Below are 16446 nucleotides of genomic sequence, written 5' to 3' on the forward strand. Positions count from 1 at the left end.
CCCCATTCCCTCTATGCCTCCGGCCCTCTACCCCTGCACCATATGTTAGTGTTGATTGGGGCATGAAGGGTCATCCAGGGAATGCAGTGGTAAGGGCACAAGCTTAAGGGGTGAGGACAGCCACAAGATGGCTGAGATAGAGTGAAGAGAGATAAAGTACCAACCAATCAGCTCCTGTCATTTCTCATACACAGACTGTGACATAAGGTGATTGTTTGGTACTTAATCTCTCTCCACTTTATCTCTGCCCCTAGCTTTGCTGAGTTTCCCCCTATGGGGGAGATGTTTCAATCCTTGGAGAGACAGACACTGATTAGCTACTGTCATTTTTCAAACACGGGGAGATGAATCAAATTTCAGAGAGACATACAGTGGAGAGAGATAAAATACCAACCAATCAGCTCCTAACTGTAATTTTTCAAACACAGCCTGTACAGTGACAGAAGCTGATTGGTTGGAACTTTATCTCTCTCCAAGGCTTGATATATCTTCCCTCTATATTGGGCAGGAATCTCTTCCTGCCAGACCCCTCCTCCACTAATTCCAACTACCCCTCCGTGTGCACCATCCTCCCTACCACTAGGGAGCAAATTCAGTTTCCACTCTCGCAGCTTCTCCTCCCTCTTCATGCCCCCTTGATCACATTCCCTTCCACCATCTACAATCTCTCTTCCCCAACATTTGCCTATAGCTTGCCCACCTTTTCAACCTTTCCCATTCGGCTGACTTTTTGCCTTCCTCCTTTGGACATATCCTTCCATTATCAAAAAACCTCTCAACCCCACCTCTCTATTAAACTACCATCCAATGTCACCATAGCCCCGCTTCTTGCTGCATGATAATGTATCACCATAGCCCTATTACATTGCATAGGTAAATTGATATTAGTTGCTGTAAGTTGTTTTAAATTTGTACTATGTTTTTATATTAAAGGGAATTAGAGTGGTATACTGACCTCCACTATGCACAGATTTCATTAGCACCTTCTGCTGGGGGTGGAGGTCTGTTTCTAATGCTGGGCATACACTATACAATTATCTGTCAGATATCTGTCCAATCTGGCTGGTTGGAATGAAAACCTGGTAATGTATGGGACCTGCATAACCTGCACACTCTACACTGATCTCCCTGGTTTGGACACTGCAAAACCTGCTCACTCTACACTGATCTCCCTGGTTTGGACAGTGCAAAACCTGCTCACTCTACACTGATCTCCCTGGTTTGGACAGTGCAAAACCTGCTCACTCTACACTGATCACCCTGGTTTGGACACTGCATAACCTGCTCACTCTACACTGATCTCCCTGGTTTGGACAGTGCAAAACCTGCTCACTCTACACTGATCACCCTGGTTTGGACACTGCATAACCTGCTCACTCTACACTGATCTCCCTGGTTTGGACACTTTCAGTTTTTGAGAAACCTCTGAATGCACATCCCAAACAATGTCATTTTGCTTTATATACACATGATTACCCTGTCTAAATGTACTTCTTACCAGTGTATTATTTACTATTCTTCATTTGACTTTTATTCTCCCATCACTATTTACCTACTCTCTTCCACTACTTCACCGCCATATCAGACTTCCTAATTGTCTGCCTCCCCTCTAATACCTGCATCCTCTGCTGTGCTTTCCTGCCCACCTCCTATTTGCTCACTTGTCATCCTTCACTCTCCCTCCCCCCTTAGTCAGTCACCATGCCTCCTCGCCCCTGCCCCATACCAACCATATCCACCGGCTTACACCCTCCCCTTAGATCTAGCCCACACGCTCTCACCCACAACCCAGACAATCTCATCCACATATCCCCCGTCACCTCCCTCCCATTATCCTATGCCCTCTGGAACACCAGATCCGTCTGCAATAAACTGCCTGCTATCCACGACCTCTTTATTTCCCACTCTCTAAATCTTCTCGCCATCACCGAAACCTGGCTCTCCTCCTATGACACTGCCTTTCCCGCTGCGCTTTCCTATGGGGGCTTTGCCTTCACCCACTCTGACAGACCTGACAACCGCCAAGGTGGCGGAGGGAGCATCCTCTTATCCCCCAACTGCACCTTTCACATTATCCCACCTGAGCCCTCCCTTTCTTTCTCCACCTTTGAGGTACACTCTATCCATCTCTTCTACCCCATTCATCTCCATGTTGCAGTCATCAACCGTCCCCCAGGCTCCCCCACCCAATTCCTTGACAACTTTGCTGCCTGGCTTCCCCACTTACTCTCTGCTGACCTTCTCTCTGTAATCCTTGGTGACTTTAACATCCCTATTGAAATCACAAATCCTGCATCCACCAATCTTCTTGCCCTCTCCTCCTCCTTTGGACTTTCTCAATGGACCTCCACTGCTACCCACTATCTCGGCCACTCCCTTAACCTTGTCTTCACCCATCTGTGTGCTCTCTCTGACTTCTCCAACTCTCCCTTCCCCCTCTCTGACCACCATCTGCTCTAGTTCACTCTCTCAACTCCTCCACTCCTCCCCTCATCCAAAGCCACCATCACCAGGTGCAATCTTGAGACTCTTGACCCTGCTGTCCTGTCTTCATCACTTGATACTCTCCTTTCTCCTCTATCAACCATGGCCTGCCCTAACCAGTTGGCCTCCTTCTACAACATCACCCTCACTTCTGCACTTGACTCAGTTGCCCCCACCTCCTCTGTCCCCCTCCGTCAATCCAAACCCCAACCCTGGCACTCCAAACTGACCCGGTTTCTCCAAAAGTGCTTGCGCACAGCCGAGCGCCTCTGGAGGAAATCTCGCTCTCTGGTGGACTTCCTTCACTTCAAGTTTGTCCTCTCTTCCTACAGCTCGGCCCTCTCCCTCACCAAGCAATCCTTCTTCCAGTCGCTCATCTTCACTCAGTCTCCAATCCCTGCCGCCTCTTTAGTACTTTCAACACTCTTTTTCGTCCCACCCCTCCCATCCTCCCTCACTGCATTTGACTTTGCCTCCTTCTTCTCTTCCAAAATTGAGGCAATTCGTCACAGTATTCCCTTCAATCTCTTTGCTGCAACCCCACCTCCCCCACCATCCGTACCTCCCGGCCACCCCACCTTGTGCTCCTTCAGCCCCACCACAGGCGATGAGGTCCACTCCCTCATCTTGTCCTCTCCCCCCTCCACCTGCCCCCTTGACCCCCTCCCTTCTCACCTTCTACGCTCCCTCTTATCCACCGCCTGCTCCCACCTTGCTCACCTTTTCAACTTATCTCTCTCCATCTGCATCTTTCCCTAATCATTCAAACATGCTCATCACACCTAGTCTTAAAAAAACCCAACCTCGACCCGTCCTCACCAGCCAATTACCGCCCCATTTCTCTTCTCCATTTTGCCTCCAAACTAGTTGAGCGGCTTGTCAACAGCCACATCACCAGCTATCTCTCTGACAACTCCATCCTTGATCCTCTTCAATCTGGCTTTCGCCCACTTCACTCCACTGAAACTGCCCTGACCAAAGTCACCAATGACCTGCTTGCAGCCAAATCCAGGGGCCACTTCTCTCTGCTCATCCTCCTGGACCTCTCTGCAGCATTCAACACCGTGGATCATACTCGCCTCCTCCGCACCCTTCAGACCTATGGCCTCTCTAACACTGTCCATGCCTGGTTTCACCTCTAACCTCACTAACCGCTCCTTCTGTGTCTGCTTCTGGCTCCACCTCCCCTCCCTCCACCCTTCCCATTGGTGTCCCGCAGGGTTCTGTCTTGGGCCTGCTGCTCTTCTCCCTGTACACCTCTACACTAGGAGAACTCATCAGTTCCTTTGGCCTTCAATCCCACCTCTATACCGATGACACACAACTATACCTCTCCTCTCCTGAACTCTCCCCTTTTGTCCTCTCTCAGGTATCCAGCTGCCTTTCTGCCATCTCTTCCTGGACGTCCGAGTGCTCTCTGAAGCTCAACATGGACAAAATTGAACTCATCATTTTTCCATATAATAGAGTCTCCCCACTCCAACCAATCTCGCTATCACTGTTGACAACACCATTATCTCCCGTCCCCCAACTTCGCTGTTTGGGTGTCACCCTTGACTCCACCCTCTCCTTCACCCCCCACATTCAATCTCTGGCTCAATCCTGTCGGTTCCAGCTAGGCAACATCGCTCGCATTAGGCATTTCCTCTCCCAGAATGCTACCAAACTGATTATTCCTTCACTAATCATTTCTCGGCTTGATTACTGTAACCTTCTCCTTACTGACCTCCCACATTGCCATCTTGCTCCCCTCCAGTCTGTTCTCAATGCTGCAGCTAGACTTATCTTCCTCTCCCGCCATTCCACTTCTGCTGCTCTCCTCTGCCAAAACCTGCACTGGCTCCCATTCCCCTACAGAATCCTCTTCAAACTCTTCACCTTCACATACAAGGCCGTTTCTAACTCTACTGCTCCTTACATCTCCAACCTCATCTACTTACAAGCTCCCTCCCACTCACTCCAGTCTGCCAATGACTGTTACCTCTCCTCCACCCTGGTTACTTCATCTCATGCTCGTATCCAAGATTTTGGCCGTGCAGCCCCCCTCCACTGGAATGAGCTCTCTAGCTCAATCAGGCTCTCCCCGACCTTGCAGAGCCTCAAACGTGCACTGAAAACCCACCTGTTCATCAAAGCATACCCTTCCACCACATAACCATGTTACCAGGTCTCTGTCCCTCCTGCCTCAGCCATCTCTACATTGCTTACTTCCTGCACTCAGGTCCCCCTCTACACACTCATGCCTCATGTCATCTGTCCGTCTCCCCTCTCCCCTAGATTGTAAGCTCCTAGGAGCAGAGTCCTCCTCCCTACTGTCTCACAGCCTTCTTCTCTAGCACTTCTATGACAGCCTTCACCTTCAGAGCTGTACTGTGTTTGGAGAATTGTGTTGCTAATTGTTACTTGTGTTCTGTTTATATTTTGGTTACTGTATTGTAATGTAATGTTCTGTGTACCCTTTACTGTATGTACAGCGCTGCGGACCACTTGTAGCGCCCTATAAATAAAATATAATAATAATAGCCCCACTTCCTGCTGCATGATAATGTGTCACCATAGCCCCGCCTCCTGCATGATAATGTGTCACCATAGCCCCGCCTCCTGCATGATAAGGGGCTCTATTTATTAACATTATTTTTACTAAAATAAAGTGAAAAAGGGTGTTTTCACACCCTTTTCACATTATTTTAGTATCACCTACAGTTACTACAGGGCAATTGGAGTAGAATTCGTAAAATTCTACTCCAACCCCTAAGTATCACTTATTTTTAGTAAGCAGATCGCATTTCCCATAATTGTAATGGGAAATGTGATCCGACCAAAGTTACTAAAAATAAATTGTAAAAAAATACCGGGGAAAGCCCTGTGATAATAACGCCACCTGGAGGTGGCGTTATCCAGGGTCTCCCCCAGTTACCGGGCTCCTACTCTGCTCTAAAAGGCAGAACAGAGCCCGGAGCCGGCCCCAGTGATCAGCTGTGTGGTCTACACAGACCACATGCTGATACACTGCAAAAACGAAAAAATAGTTAAAAAAAAAATTCACTTACCTGACTCCAGGGACCGGTGGTCGGGGCTCCGGTGATGACTCCCCTCCGGTCAGCTGGTCTCCCATGCTGCACTGCGGCCCGGTCATCAGGTGATCGGGTCCCAGTGCAGTATAGGATATCAGCTGACCGGAGGCATGGAAGACATCACCGGAGCACCGATTACTGCAGGTAAGTGCTACTAAGGGAGGAGGGGGTCCGTGATCGTGGGGGGCGGGGCTTAGTGTCAGGGGGTGGGGCTTAGCGCCGGGGGGGGGGAGAAGCACGGTATTTCTTTGCGAAAATATCGTGACTAGAGTGCGGAGGGGATTCGCAGGGACAGAGCTTTCTCGTAAGCTCTGTCCCTGCAAGGGATTTGTAGTAAAACCCTGTGATATTGCCTGAATTCACAATGCAAATTCAGTCGGTAATATCACACTACAATCTGCATTACAAATGCGGATTGTAGTAAATAACCCCGCTTCCTGCTGCATGATAATGTGTCACCTAAACTTTAATTGTAGACCTATCATCCGGGTACCGTGCTCATTTTCAACGTGTTCACCAAAGGATTAAACACAAACGCCTCCACTTTAAAGGCTATTCATGAACAGGGGCGCCAGGAGGGAGAGTGGAGGAGTGCAAAGTACCAAGGCCCAAAACGTCTGTTTTAAGATCAAACCCACCATGAAGCAGCGGGTTTTGCAAAAGCCGCCGATTTTGTAGATATGCCCCTTAGTGGGTTCTGCTAACATACATTGGGTTGACTCTCTGGCAGTAGGTGACACTAAACAATGAGTTCAGCATTTGCCATCATCAATACCATACAATGGAGCTGGGCAGCCTTTGTGTAACTCCGTGTAAAACTGTCTCATTGTATACACACCCGACAATTGCTGAGCTCTTCGGCTGATAAGATTATGGTCCCACATTTCTTTCCCGGAATCCCCCTGGGTGAGGAAAAGAAAATACATATATAAAAGAAGAAGAGACTGAAAACACAACCATTTATCAACAGAGACAGCTGATATCTCCTGCTTATTGAGACCCAGAAAGGATGACAGATTGAGGTCTAAGGCCATTGTGCTATAGAAGACATGCAATTACTGTCTGTCTATCTATCCCCTCTAAGGTCTACTGCTGCCCCTTTAAAGCTTGTTAGGTGTAAATGACAAACGGACTGGAGCAAATACAATGCGGTGTCGGCAATCCTACTGAGGCTGGACCGCGGCTGGGAGAACACTCTCCTCCACTTTACCCCTGCGCTTGCTCACTTCAACTCTCTTTATTTACGCTTTCCTTGAAATTGATTTAAAAAAAAAAAAATTCCCTTGTTCACACCAAAATAGGACCCTTAACTACTAATATGCGAGAACCTGAAATACGCTTAGACGGTTGACTTAATTTCCCTGATTCTTTTTTTGCATCTCACAGTTGATGTCGGCCTAAGTTAAAATGTTAAACCTCAGGTGACTCATTTATTGGCTTGTGCGTGCCCTTCAGCCATGTCTTGATAGCATAAGGAGCCGTTTCTTCTTGTAGCCCTTGGACACAACACAGGTTGGCTGAGCTCTCTACACTACATGGGTATCTAGAGACAAGGGGGCTGATTCCAAGTAGGACGCAAGTCCAAAGGAGGACGGATCCCGGGGATGTCTGCAAACTGCGCATGCGCAGTATAAAAACGCGGGCTGCTCAGAGCGCAACACCATGCATACGCACACGGACGGAGATCGAAGTGCAGATGGATTGTTCCGTCAGTTGGTGGATTGCCGCTCTTTCCGCAAAATGGGCGTTTTGGGGCGACGACCGTGCCGATGCGGGGAACTGATGTGTCCTGTAGGTCGACTTCCGTGCTGGTTTGTGGCGTGCGAGCGCCTGTTTCTGACGGAAACAGCATGGCGTTGGTGTAGGTCACGATACTAAAGATGATGGATGCAACCCAGGCAAACGCACAAAGACCCGCGTATATTTGGCATAGACGGGCAAATACTGGCATCAAAATACGATAGCAAGCAGGTTGCCACAGCCAGAAGGACATGCAGATGTGTTGGACGCATCAGACCCAAGATTTGCATTCTACACATTGACATTAAGAACAAATAAGCTCAAATGCTTAAAGACTTGGGGGAGGAGGTGTATCTCTGTATCAGGCCTTGTGTTTGACAGATGACCGTTAGGACAGTTAGGAGCTGATTGGTTGGTACTTTATCTCTCTCCAAGGTTTGATACTGTACATCTCCCCTTTAATGACATGTCTGGAAAAATTAGAAGGACACTATAAAACTAAAGCAATTAATTAAGTAAAAAGTGCAGTAAGGTGTGTACAATAAACTATGGAACCCACGTCATGTTTTTCCATAGTTTGCTCTGCTACAGAGGTCCCCCAATATGGCATACCTGATTTGGGTGGGAGAGTACACATTTACAGTAGGTGTTCTGTTTCATCTTCCCAACTGCTTTGTCCCATGGCCTGTAAATATGGGATGCTCCTGTTCAAACCCACTGGTGGGCAGCGTGTTGCAATTAATGACTGTTCGGAGGGAATGTGCTAGGCAAGATGTTCCCAAACGCGGTCCTCAAGGCACCTAGAGGTATCCGTGGTTGAGCACAGGTGGTTAAATCAAATTGACTGAGGCACTAATTAAGCACCTGTGGTCAAGCAAGGATATCCTTAAAACCTGGACTGTTAGGGTGCCTTGAGGAACGAGTTTGGGAACCTCTGTACTAGACACATACATTTTTTTCAGGTAAAATAAGATGTATAGAAACTCAACCACAAAGTGTCTGCAAGCACCTCTGTCTATTGAGCAGTGGGCTGAGGTAATATTTTTTAGAGTGCAACCTCACTGGGAACTAGTTGAGTCATGCCTCAGTAAATTCAGGAGTGGCATCCTCCATGGTTAGTTGGTGATGGGTAATGATAATAATGAGCCACTATATGCTCATTAGGTAAGTGTGGACTAGTTCTAACTACAGTTCATGTAATAATAATAATAAATATTGCCCTGGTTGTAATTACAATAAGAGTTAACTACTTATTACACAAATGTGTTGAACATTTAGGGTCTCAGTAAAAGAATTGGCAGCACCCACCACCAATTCAAGTGCTATGTATCAAAAACACAGCAGCTCACAGGCTAAATAGAATAAAAAGACAGAGTGGCCCGGAAACTGTGCCGGGAGCTGGCCCTGACTGATGCCACTAAATTATTATTATCTTATGTGTAAGAAACTGAATCACATTCCAGAGTGTACGTGGTAGGGAGATAAAACAGACACATATCATTGACAAGAATATGACATGCGACCAATGGAATGAAAGCCTTGCTCAGGAGAGCTTACCATGTAATAAGCAAAGTGATTGCATTTGATCCTTTAATCCTCTATGTTGTTAAATGAATCATGTAGAGACGAGGATGGTAGCACTGAGCCAAGGGCCGGGGCAGCAGGAAGAGTAATGGTGCTATCTGATAAAACTTTATTGCTTCCACTCTGCTGCGCACAAGGGAGCGGCCTATACCATTGTCACCACCTCAATGCAGGCGTATTGAAATGCATTATGGGAAATCACTCCTGTGGGCAGAAATGTTCACACTATGGACCTCATTCAGAGGCGGTCGTTAGATGCAAGCGGTCGCTCTGAATGAGGGCGGCCGCTTCATCTTGTAGTGCCGCCTCCTGGTCGATCGCTAAGCTGTCGCGATGGTCAAAACCATCGCGACCATCGGGGCTTGCGACGAGACCCTAAGGTTGGGGCTGGGCACTCGCAAGCCCCAGGGAGCTTCCTGCTCTGATCGAGCAGGAAACTCCCCACTGACATCACTGATGATGTTAGTGCGGCCGCCCACAAAATGGTAGGCGTTTGTTAAGGCACGCCTCAGTTTTGGAAACCACCCCCCGGCCCGCCTACAAAACGGGGCGAGCTGTCGTTCAACATCGACAGCCGCCCCTTTTGTAGCGAGCTCCGGAGCGAGAGAGTTTCTCTCTCGCTCTGGAGCTTGCACAAGCGCAGTGCGGCCGCTGCGCGTGCACAGGGCTACCCAACGACCCGGTTGCGAGCACATCGGTGCTTGCGACCGGGTCTGAATGACCCCCTATATGCCAACCTGGGCTTGTTCTGAATGCTTTTCACAAATCACTTTCAGGCTCCTTATCCACTGGCGTCAAAATGCCATCATTTACTAGCATATATTTACAGCACTGAAAGCATGTAAATGGGTATGCCATGGAATCCATTGGGGCTAAACAGTGAAACACACACAGTGGTATCAGCAGTAGTGTTATAGTGTCAGCCTGGAGCAAGCAAGGGGTTTTCCCGCACAGGGGGGCGCCAATGGCCACACAGACAGTTGACCCCCTCAGCACCCGCCGTGCCCCTCCAACAAGCCCGTCCAGGGGTTTCTAGTACCCCCCCCTCTGTGCACCCCTAGGTTTTTGTGGTATCACCATATTTTAATCTTGTTAATATTAAATAATATAAAATTCAGTGACGTCAGCAGAATTGTTTTATCTTTTATTTGCAGATCCTCCACTATGATCTCTCCCACTAGGTACAACATGCTCTGCTCCTAGACTTTTGATGACTGCAGTCCAGGGCCGTAACTAGGGTGGTGCGGTCTGTGCCATGGCACAGGGCACCACAGGGCTGGGGGCGCTGTTTGGGCCTGTCAATTTTCTGTTTATTATCACTCTCACCCTCTTCTTTTATCCCCAGCATCTCCTGGCCTCCCCTATCTCTTCCCTGGCCCTTCCCCGTGAGGCCGTGGCCCTTTCTCCTCGGGTGCACCTCTTATGTCCCTATTTGAAAAATAGGGGGGGAGGGGAGGCACCAATGCTCTTTCTGGCACAGGGCACCAGAAAGCCTAGTTATGGCTCTTCTGCAGTCACCTGTGTTCTCATCAACTAGTTAGTTAAACACTGGTGACTGCAATCATAGATTAAGAGGGAGGTCCAGGAGCAGAGCAGTTTGTACCCGGTGGAAGGGGTCATATTGGTTGGTCTGTAATTGTCTATGATCAAATCATTCATACTGGTAATGTAAATAGCATATAGAGATGCCTATTCTACAGGAGGGTTCATTAGGCAGTAACACCAGATAATTGGTCTCCTCTCCTGGGATGATGTCTCTTCAATTGCTCCCATTGCACCCAGCTCCCCAGTACGCTGGAAAGGATAAGTGGCTAAACTACTTGGCATGGGCTTCTGTATTCCAATCTCAATCATCAGCGAGGACCAGTACTCTCTCATCACACCTAAACCTCAAGGGAGCCCCTCACACCTTTAGGGCAATCTAATGGTGTAGGGGGGCAGAGCAGCATGCCGGGATCTGCGGATAGGTAAGTATAACTAGTATGGGTGAGGGTGTGTGTTGCGGGGCCCCCCCTGGACCCAGGGGCCCGTGTGCACCACACACCCATTATTAATACACCCCTGACAGTATGTCACAGTTCCCATGTAAAAATCCTGTAGTGTGTTTTGGTAGTATTAAATAGCTTATTACAGGGTTTCTAAATCTATCTTTGGAATCCCTCCCCACAACTGATGGCGTTTTAATGATTTCATTCACTGGTTCCCAAAATGAGTGGCGCGGCTCCCTGGGGTGCCATGCCTCTGTAACTGGGCCTAAAAAAGGCCGGCTAGTGTATTTTTTTTTGTGTGTATTTTTTTATTTTTGCATGGGTGGGAAAGGGGTTGGCGGCGTGGAGTAGAGCAGCGGGGGGAAAGGGGGGGAAAGAGGGAGTTGCGATGAGTGGGGGGAGAGCTATTACTATTAAGCAACAGGCAGTGACTTCTGAGGCTGCTGCCTGATGTTGAATGGGGTCCTTTAACGCAGTGTGTTGTAGGAGATCAGACAGAAAGTGACAGATCTTACCTGAGGAGCGATGCTGCTGGCTTACGCTGACAATCACAACTAAAGGTAAGTAAGGGAGGGGGCATGGAGAGGGGCAAAGGGAGAGGCACGGAGGGGGCAAAGGGAGAGACAGAGAGGGCAATGGGAGAGAGACGGAGGGGGCAATGGGTGAGAGACGGAGGGGGCAATGGGTGAGAGACGGAGGGGGCAATGGGAGAGAGACGGAGGGGACAATGGGTGAGAGATGGAAGGGGCAATGGGAGAGAGACGGAGGGGACAATGGGTGAGAGATAGAGCGTGCAATGGGAGAGAGATGGAGGGGGCTATGGGAGAGAGATGGAGGGGGCAATGGGAGAGAGATGGAGGGGGCAATGGGAGAGAGAGATGGAGGGGGCTACGGGAGAGAGATGGAGGGGGCTATGGGAGAGAGATGGAGGGGCTATGGGACGGAGATGGAGGGGGCAATAGGTAAGAATAGCAAAGTTTTTCTCTTCTTTCTCTTTTAAATACTTATTAAATAATTTTGACCCAACTACTTTAAAAAACTGGACTGCTCGGTAATTATTTTGGCTTAGGGATGCCTTGAATATATTATGGAGACCCTAAGGGTCTGAGAAAGTTTGGGAACCACTGGTTTAATTTAATAATTCACAGGGAAAGTAATCCTTTTGATTGGGTTGGAAAATTTCCCACCTGTCCCAAGAGAGGTAAATCTCTACGCCACTACTTGTTGGGGATGGCTGGGGGTAGCAGAATGCATTCATATAACATAAAAAAAAAAAAATTATCTACTTTCCTATATAAAGAACTCTTTACAATTGATGAGGAACATTGATTTAAGTCAGCAGGGAAGCCAAATGACTGTGCTGGGCATTCTAAGTGACCTTTCACACTTGCAGTCTTGGTCAAAGGGACAGAAAGTGCATCCAATCTGCCTGGACCTGAGCTAGGGGAGTAACTAGGTATTTGAAGGCCCCATAGCAAAGGTTTATGAGGGCCCCTAAGTACCACCCAATGGTGAAAAATGTATATAACACATGTACCTTTGACAAGGAAGAAGGGCCCCCCTCAGCTCTTGGCCCCATAGCAGCTGCACCCCTTGCACCTATGTTAGTTACGCCCATGGCCCGAGCCTCTCTTGACGTCCCAGCGATGATTATAGTGGGGGGGGGGGGGGGGAATAGAGCTCCACCTTCGTAACTGTTGGTCCAGAGATTTTCAAATGTGATTCCATCAGCGGACCAAAGCAGCGGCAGGATGAGCAGGAAGGTCTGTACTGATAGGGTTGGTTTGTGCAGTACATCTGTAAAAGGGGGTCCTACAACAGACACAAGTAATATGTAGAATAGTCCCCTAATAAGACAGCAGCCCAGAGACTGAACAAATTGAATGAGTGTCTCCCATCGCAAAGCAGCAAGGATCATCTTGTGCCACCTAAACGAGAAGCTCATTTGCATTGGCGTTCTGTTTGCACATGTGGCTATGAATCGCAGGCACACTCATTGTTTGACAGATCATTAACAGGGGGGATAAAATAAATAAACAAAAGCAGACAAACTGGCATTTCGCAGGCACCACCGGCTAATGAACTAATCTTCCAAAGACAAGAGAAATGGATGTCCCATCACGGAGCAGATTAACGCCTGCAGCAGCTATAATAGGGAGACAATTTGTTAGCAGATTCTATATTGCCCATATTCTTTAACCCCTTGCTGCCCATGAAGTGAGAAACTACTCTCAAAGGATTAATTTTATTTTAAATTTTTCTACAAATCTCTAATAAACCTGTCGGCACAGAGACTTTTATTTGCATTTATTAATATCGCCAGTGATGTTTGACTGGCTGAAAAAATTTGAAATATCAGCCATAAAGGGCCATCAACATAAACTGCAAAAAGGCGGGCACATAGGGCAAATACTGTTGAAAGTATTTACCATATGTGCCCGGGGATGCTTCATACCCTGTACCAAGATGGCCACCGAGGTTAGTACTGCGCATGTGTGACGCCATCTTGTTACTGTGTTGAGTGTCACAGTTGGAAATGGATGTCTCCTACTTAGCTCCATATAGAGACCCACTATTACCTGCACCAGTAACGTTGTTCCAACATCCTGCACCGCTACGCACTAACAGCATACACTCACTGACTGGTGAGATGTATGAAACCCCACTCCGCTGAAGCTCAGCTCCATCCATCAATGTGTATAACAGTGAGCACGGCTGTACATGTTCTACCATCATTAAACTGGTGTGTGCCTATATAACTCTACGATAACAACACCTGTACACACAGGGTTGGGCATGATATGCCGGCGACTGAATAACCGCTGGTTCAAATACAGACGCCAGAATCCCGATAATTGAAGATCCCAACAGGGGTGATAAGTACCCTAACCCTTCCCCTCTCCCCCCCTAACCCTCTCTTGGTGGTGCCTAACCCTAATCTCCCCTGGTGGTGCCTAACCCTAACCAGTGACGGTTCTAGGTGCGGGCTAACAGGGCCATCGCCCGAAGCGCCGACACCTAGAGGGCGCCACTGAGTCCCCCCCCCAAAAAACCTAGAAGGAAAAAAAAAAAATCGCCGGTCCCAAAACCCCCCTCAGCCGCCACCGCGAGGCTGCATTTGCCGGGCGCCCGCTGATATTTGTTATCAGCAGGCACCCGGCTCCCTCCCTGCAGCAGCAGCCGAAGCTCACTCCTGAGCTCCGGCTTCCAGCAGAGAGAGTACTATGGGAGGGACGTCATGATGTTTCTCCCATAGATCGGAGGAGCCGCGGTCGGACCGGACAGCAGTGGCAGCGGAAGCAGGAGCGGGAGTGGGGCTAAAGGGACGGAAGCACTGGGGGCATGATTATAGGGGCATTACTACTGGGGGGCATTACTACTGGGGGACGACTATAGGGGGCATTACTACTAGTGGGCACAACTACAGGGGGCATTATTTCTGGGGACATTACTATAGTGGGCACTACTATAGGGGGCATTACTAATGGGGGCAGTACTACTGGGGAGCATTACTAATGGGGGCACTACAATAGGGGGCATTACTTATTGGGGGATTACTACTGTGGAGCATTACTAATGGGGGCTCTACTAATGGGGGCTCTACTAATGGGGGCTTTACTAATGGGGGGATTACTACTGGGGAGCATTACTAATGGGGGACATTACTACTGGGGGAACTACTATAAGGGACATTACTACTATGGGCACTACTAATGGGGGCATTACTACTGGGGAGCATTACTAATGGGGGCATTGCTACTGTGGGCACTACTATAGGGGGCAAACCTAATTGGGGGATTACTACTGTGGAGCTTTACTACTGGGGGAACTACTATAGGGGGCATTATTACTGGGGGCATTACCGCTGGGGGTACTACTAATGGGGCACTGCATGGGGGGCACCACTACTGGAGCTATTGTTTAAGGGGCACCACTGCTGTGGGCATTTTATAAAGGGCACTACTACTGTGGGCATTGTATTAGTTCACTACTACTGTGGGCCTTGTGTATAAGGTACACTAATTTTGGCATTATGTAAAAGGGGCACCACTTTGTGTCATAACATAAGGGACTACTGTGTTGTGTAATTTGAATTGGGGATAATGTATTATAAAGGTAATTACTGTGTGTGGTACAATGTATTATACAGGGCATTACTGCATGTGGCATAATGTGTTATACAGGGCATTACTGTGTGTCGCATAATGTGTTATAAAGGCATTACTGCGTGTGGCATAATGTGTTATACAGGGCATTACTGTGTGTCGCATAATGTGTTATAAAGGCATTACTGCGTGTGGCATAATGTGTTATAAAGGGCATTACTGCGTGTGGTATAATGTGCTATAAAGGACATTACTGCATGTGGCATAATGTGTTATAAAGGCCATTCCTGCGTGTGGCATAATGTGTTATACAGGGCAGTACTGCATGTGGCATAATGTGTTATAAAGGCCATTACTGCGTGTGGCATAATGTTATGTTAAGAAATAACTTTTTTTTAGCTAATTTTTTTTTTTTTTTTTTTGGGGGGGGGGCGGGGGGCGCAACTAGGAACTTTTGCCCTGAGCTCCACAATGTCTAGAACCAGCCCTGACCCTAACCGACCCCCGGTAGTGCCTAACCCTAGCCCCCCCTTCCTGCACCATAAACCTAACTTTCTCGGGGGGTGCCTAAACCTAACCCCTCCATCCCCGGGGAAACACATATACAGTACTTACCCTGGTCCTAACATTCAGAATACCGGTGTTCGGGAAGCCAACGCCAGTATCCTGATCTCCTTTGCCGGTATCCTGATCTGAGACATCATTTTGCTGGGCGGCGGGATTCCAGCATCGGTATACCTGCGGCAGGCGGCGGTATATTGGCGGCCAGTATCCCATCCGCCGGCATATTAACTACATCCCGCAAACACATAATTTCCAACAAATACCACATTGTGGATATCTGATTTTCGCACTACTGCCCCAATTGGCGCCTTAGTATGACAGACAACCGCAGAAGTGTACCATTTCTGATGAGCTGTTCCATATTTAAAAAAACAAAAAATAAAAAAAACAATGCGATTTATATGTGGCAGGGAGAGATATTAACATGAACATCAAGGTAGATTTACTAAAAATTCTAAAAAGGAAAACTGGAGTTGTAGCCCACAACAACTAATCAAATTCTAACTATCATTTATCCAGTACATTCCAGAAAATGAGAGCTAGAATCTGATTGGTTGATCTGCAGAACACCTCCACTATTTTATTTTTGGAAATTTTATTAAGTTTAGCAGGTGGCTACAGTCACCTATCATTGGATGCCTTTCGCACTAATAGGCTGGAAGGTCCCAACATACACATTTCCATGAATGTTAATCCAAAGATCTCTTCACAATTTATCTTATATTGTACAATTTGTACACACACAGAACAATCTAAATGTACAAACCCACTTGCATTTAAATGATATGTTGAACGTGTATTTAATGTATAAATAATGCATATAAAATGAGCTGAAACTAGAAATCATTGTTCCAAGTGTTACTAAACCATATTGATATTTTTACTGAAGACATTTTTCCATTTCAG

General features: G+C 47.8%; 1 protein-coding gene across 4 annotated transcripts in view; it reads right to left on the reverse strand.

The window, feature by feature from the left end:
* The window catches only part of CPNE9 (copine family member 9), a 384344-nt gene that overhangs the window by 76485 nt on the left and 291413 nt on the right, over nt 1-16446 (reverse strand). For all 4 annotated transcript variants that reach the window (XM_088473286.1, XM_088473287.1, XM_088473288.1 and 1 more), the window contains one exon: nt 6397-6460. In XM_088473286.1, coding sequence (XP_088329412.1) covers nt 6397-6460 — 64 coding nt within the window. The remainder of the gene's footprint in view (nt 1-6396; nt 6461-16446) is intronic.

Source organism: Taudactylus pleione, unplaced genomic scaffold (assembly GCF_031769625.1).
Source record: "Taudactylus pleione unplaced genomic scaffold, aTauple2 ptg000133l, whole genome shotgun sequence".
NCBI classification, from domain to species: Eukaryota; Metazoa; Chordata; class Amphibia; order Anura; family Myobatrachidae; genus Taudactylus; species Taudactylus pleione.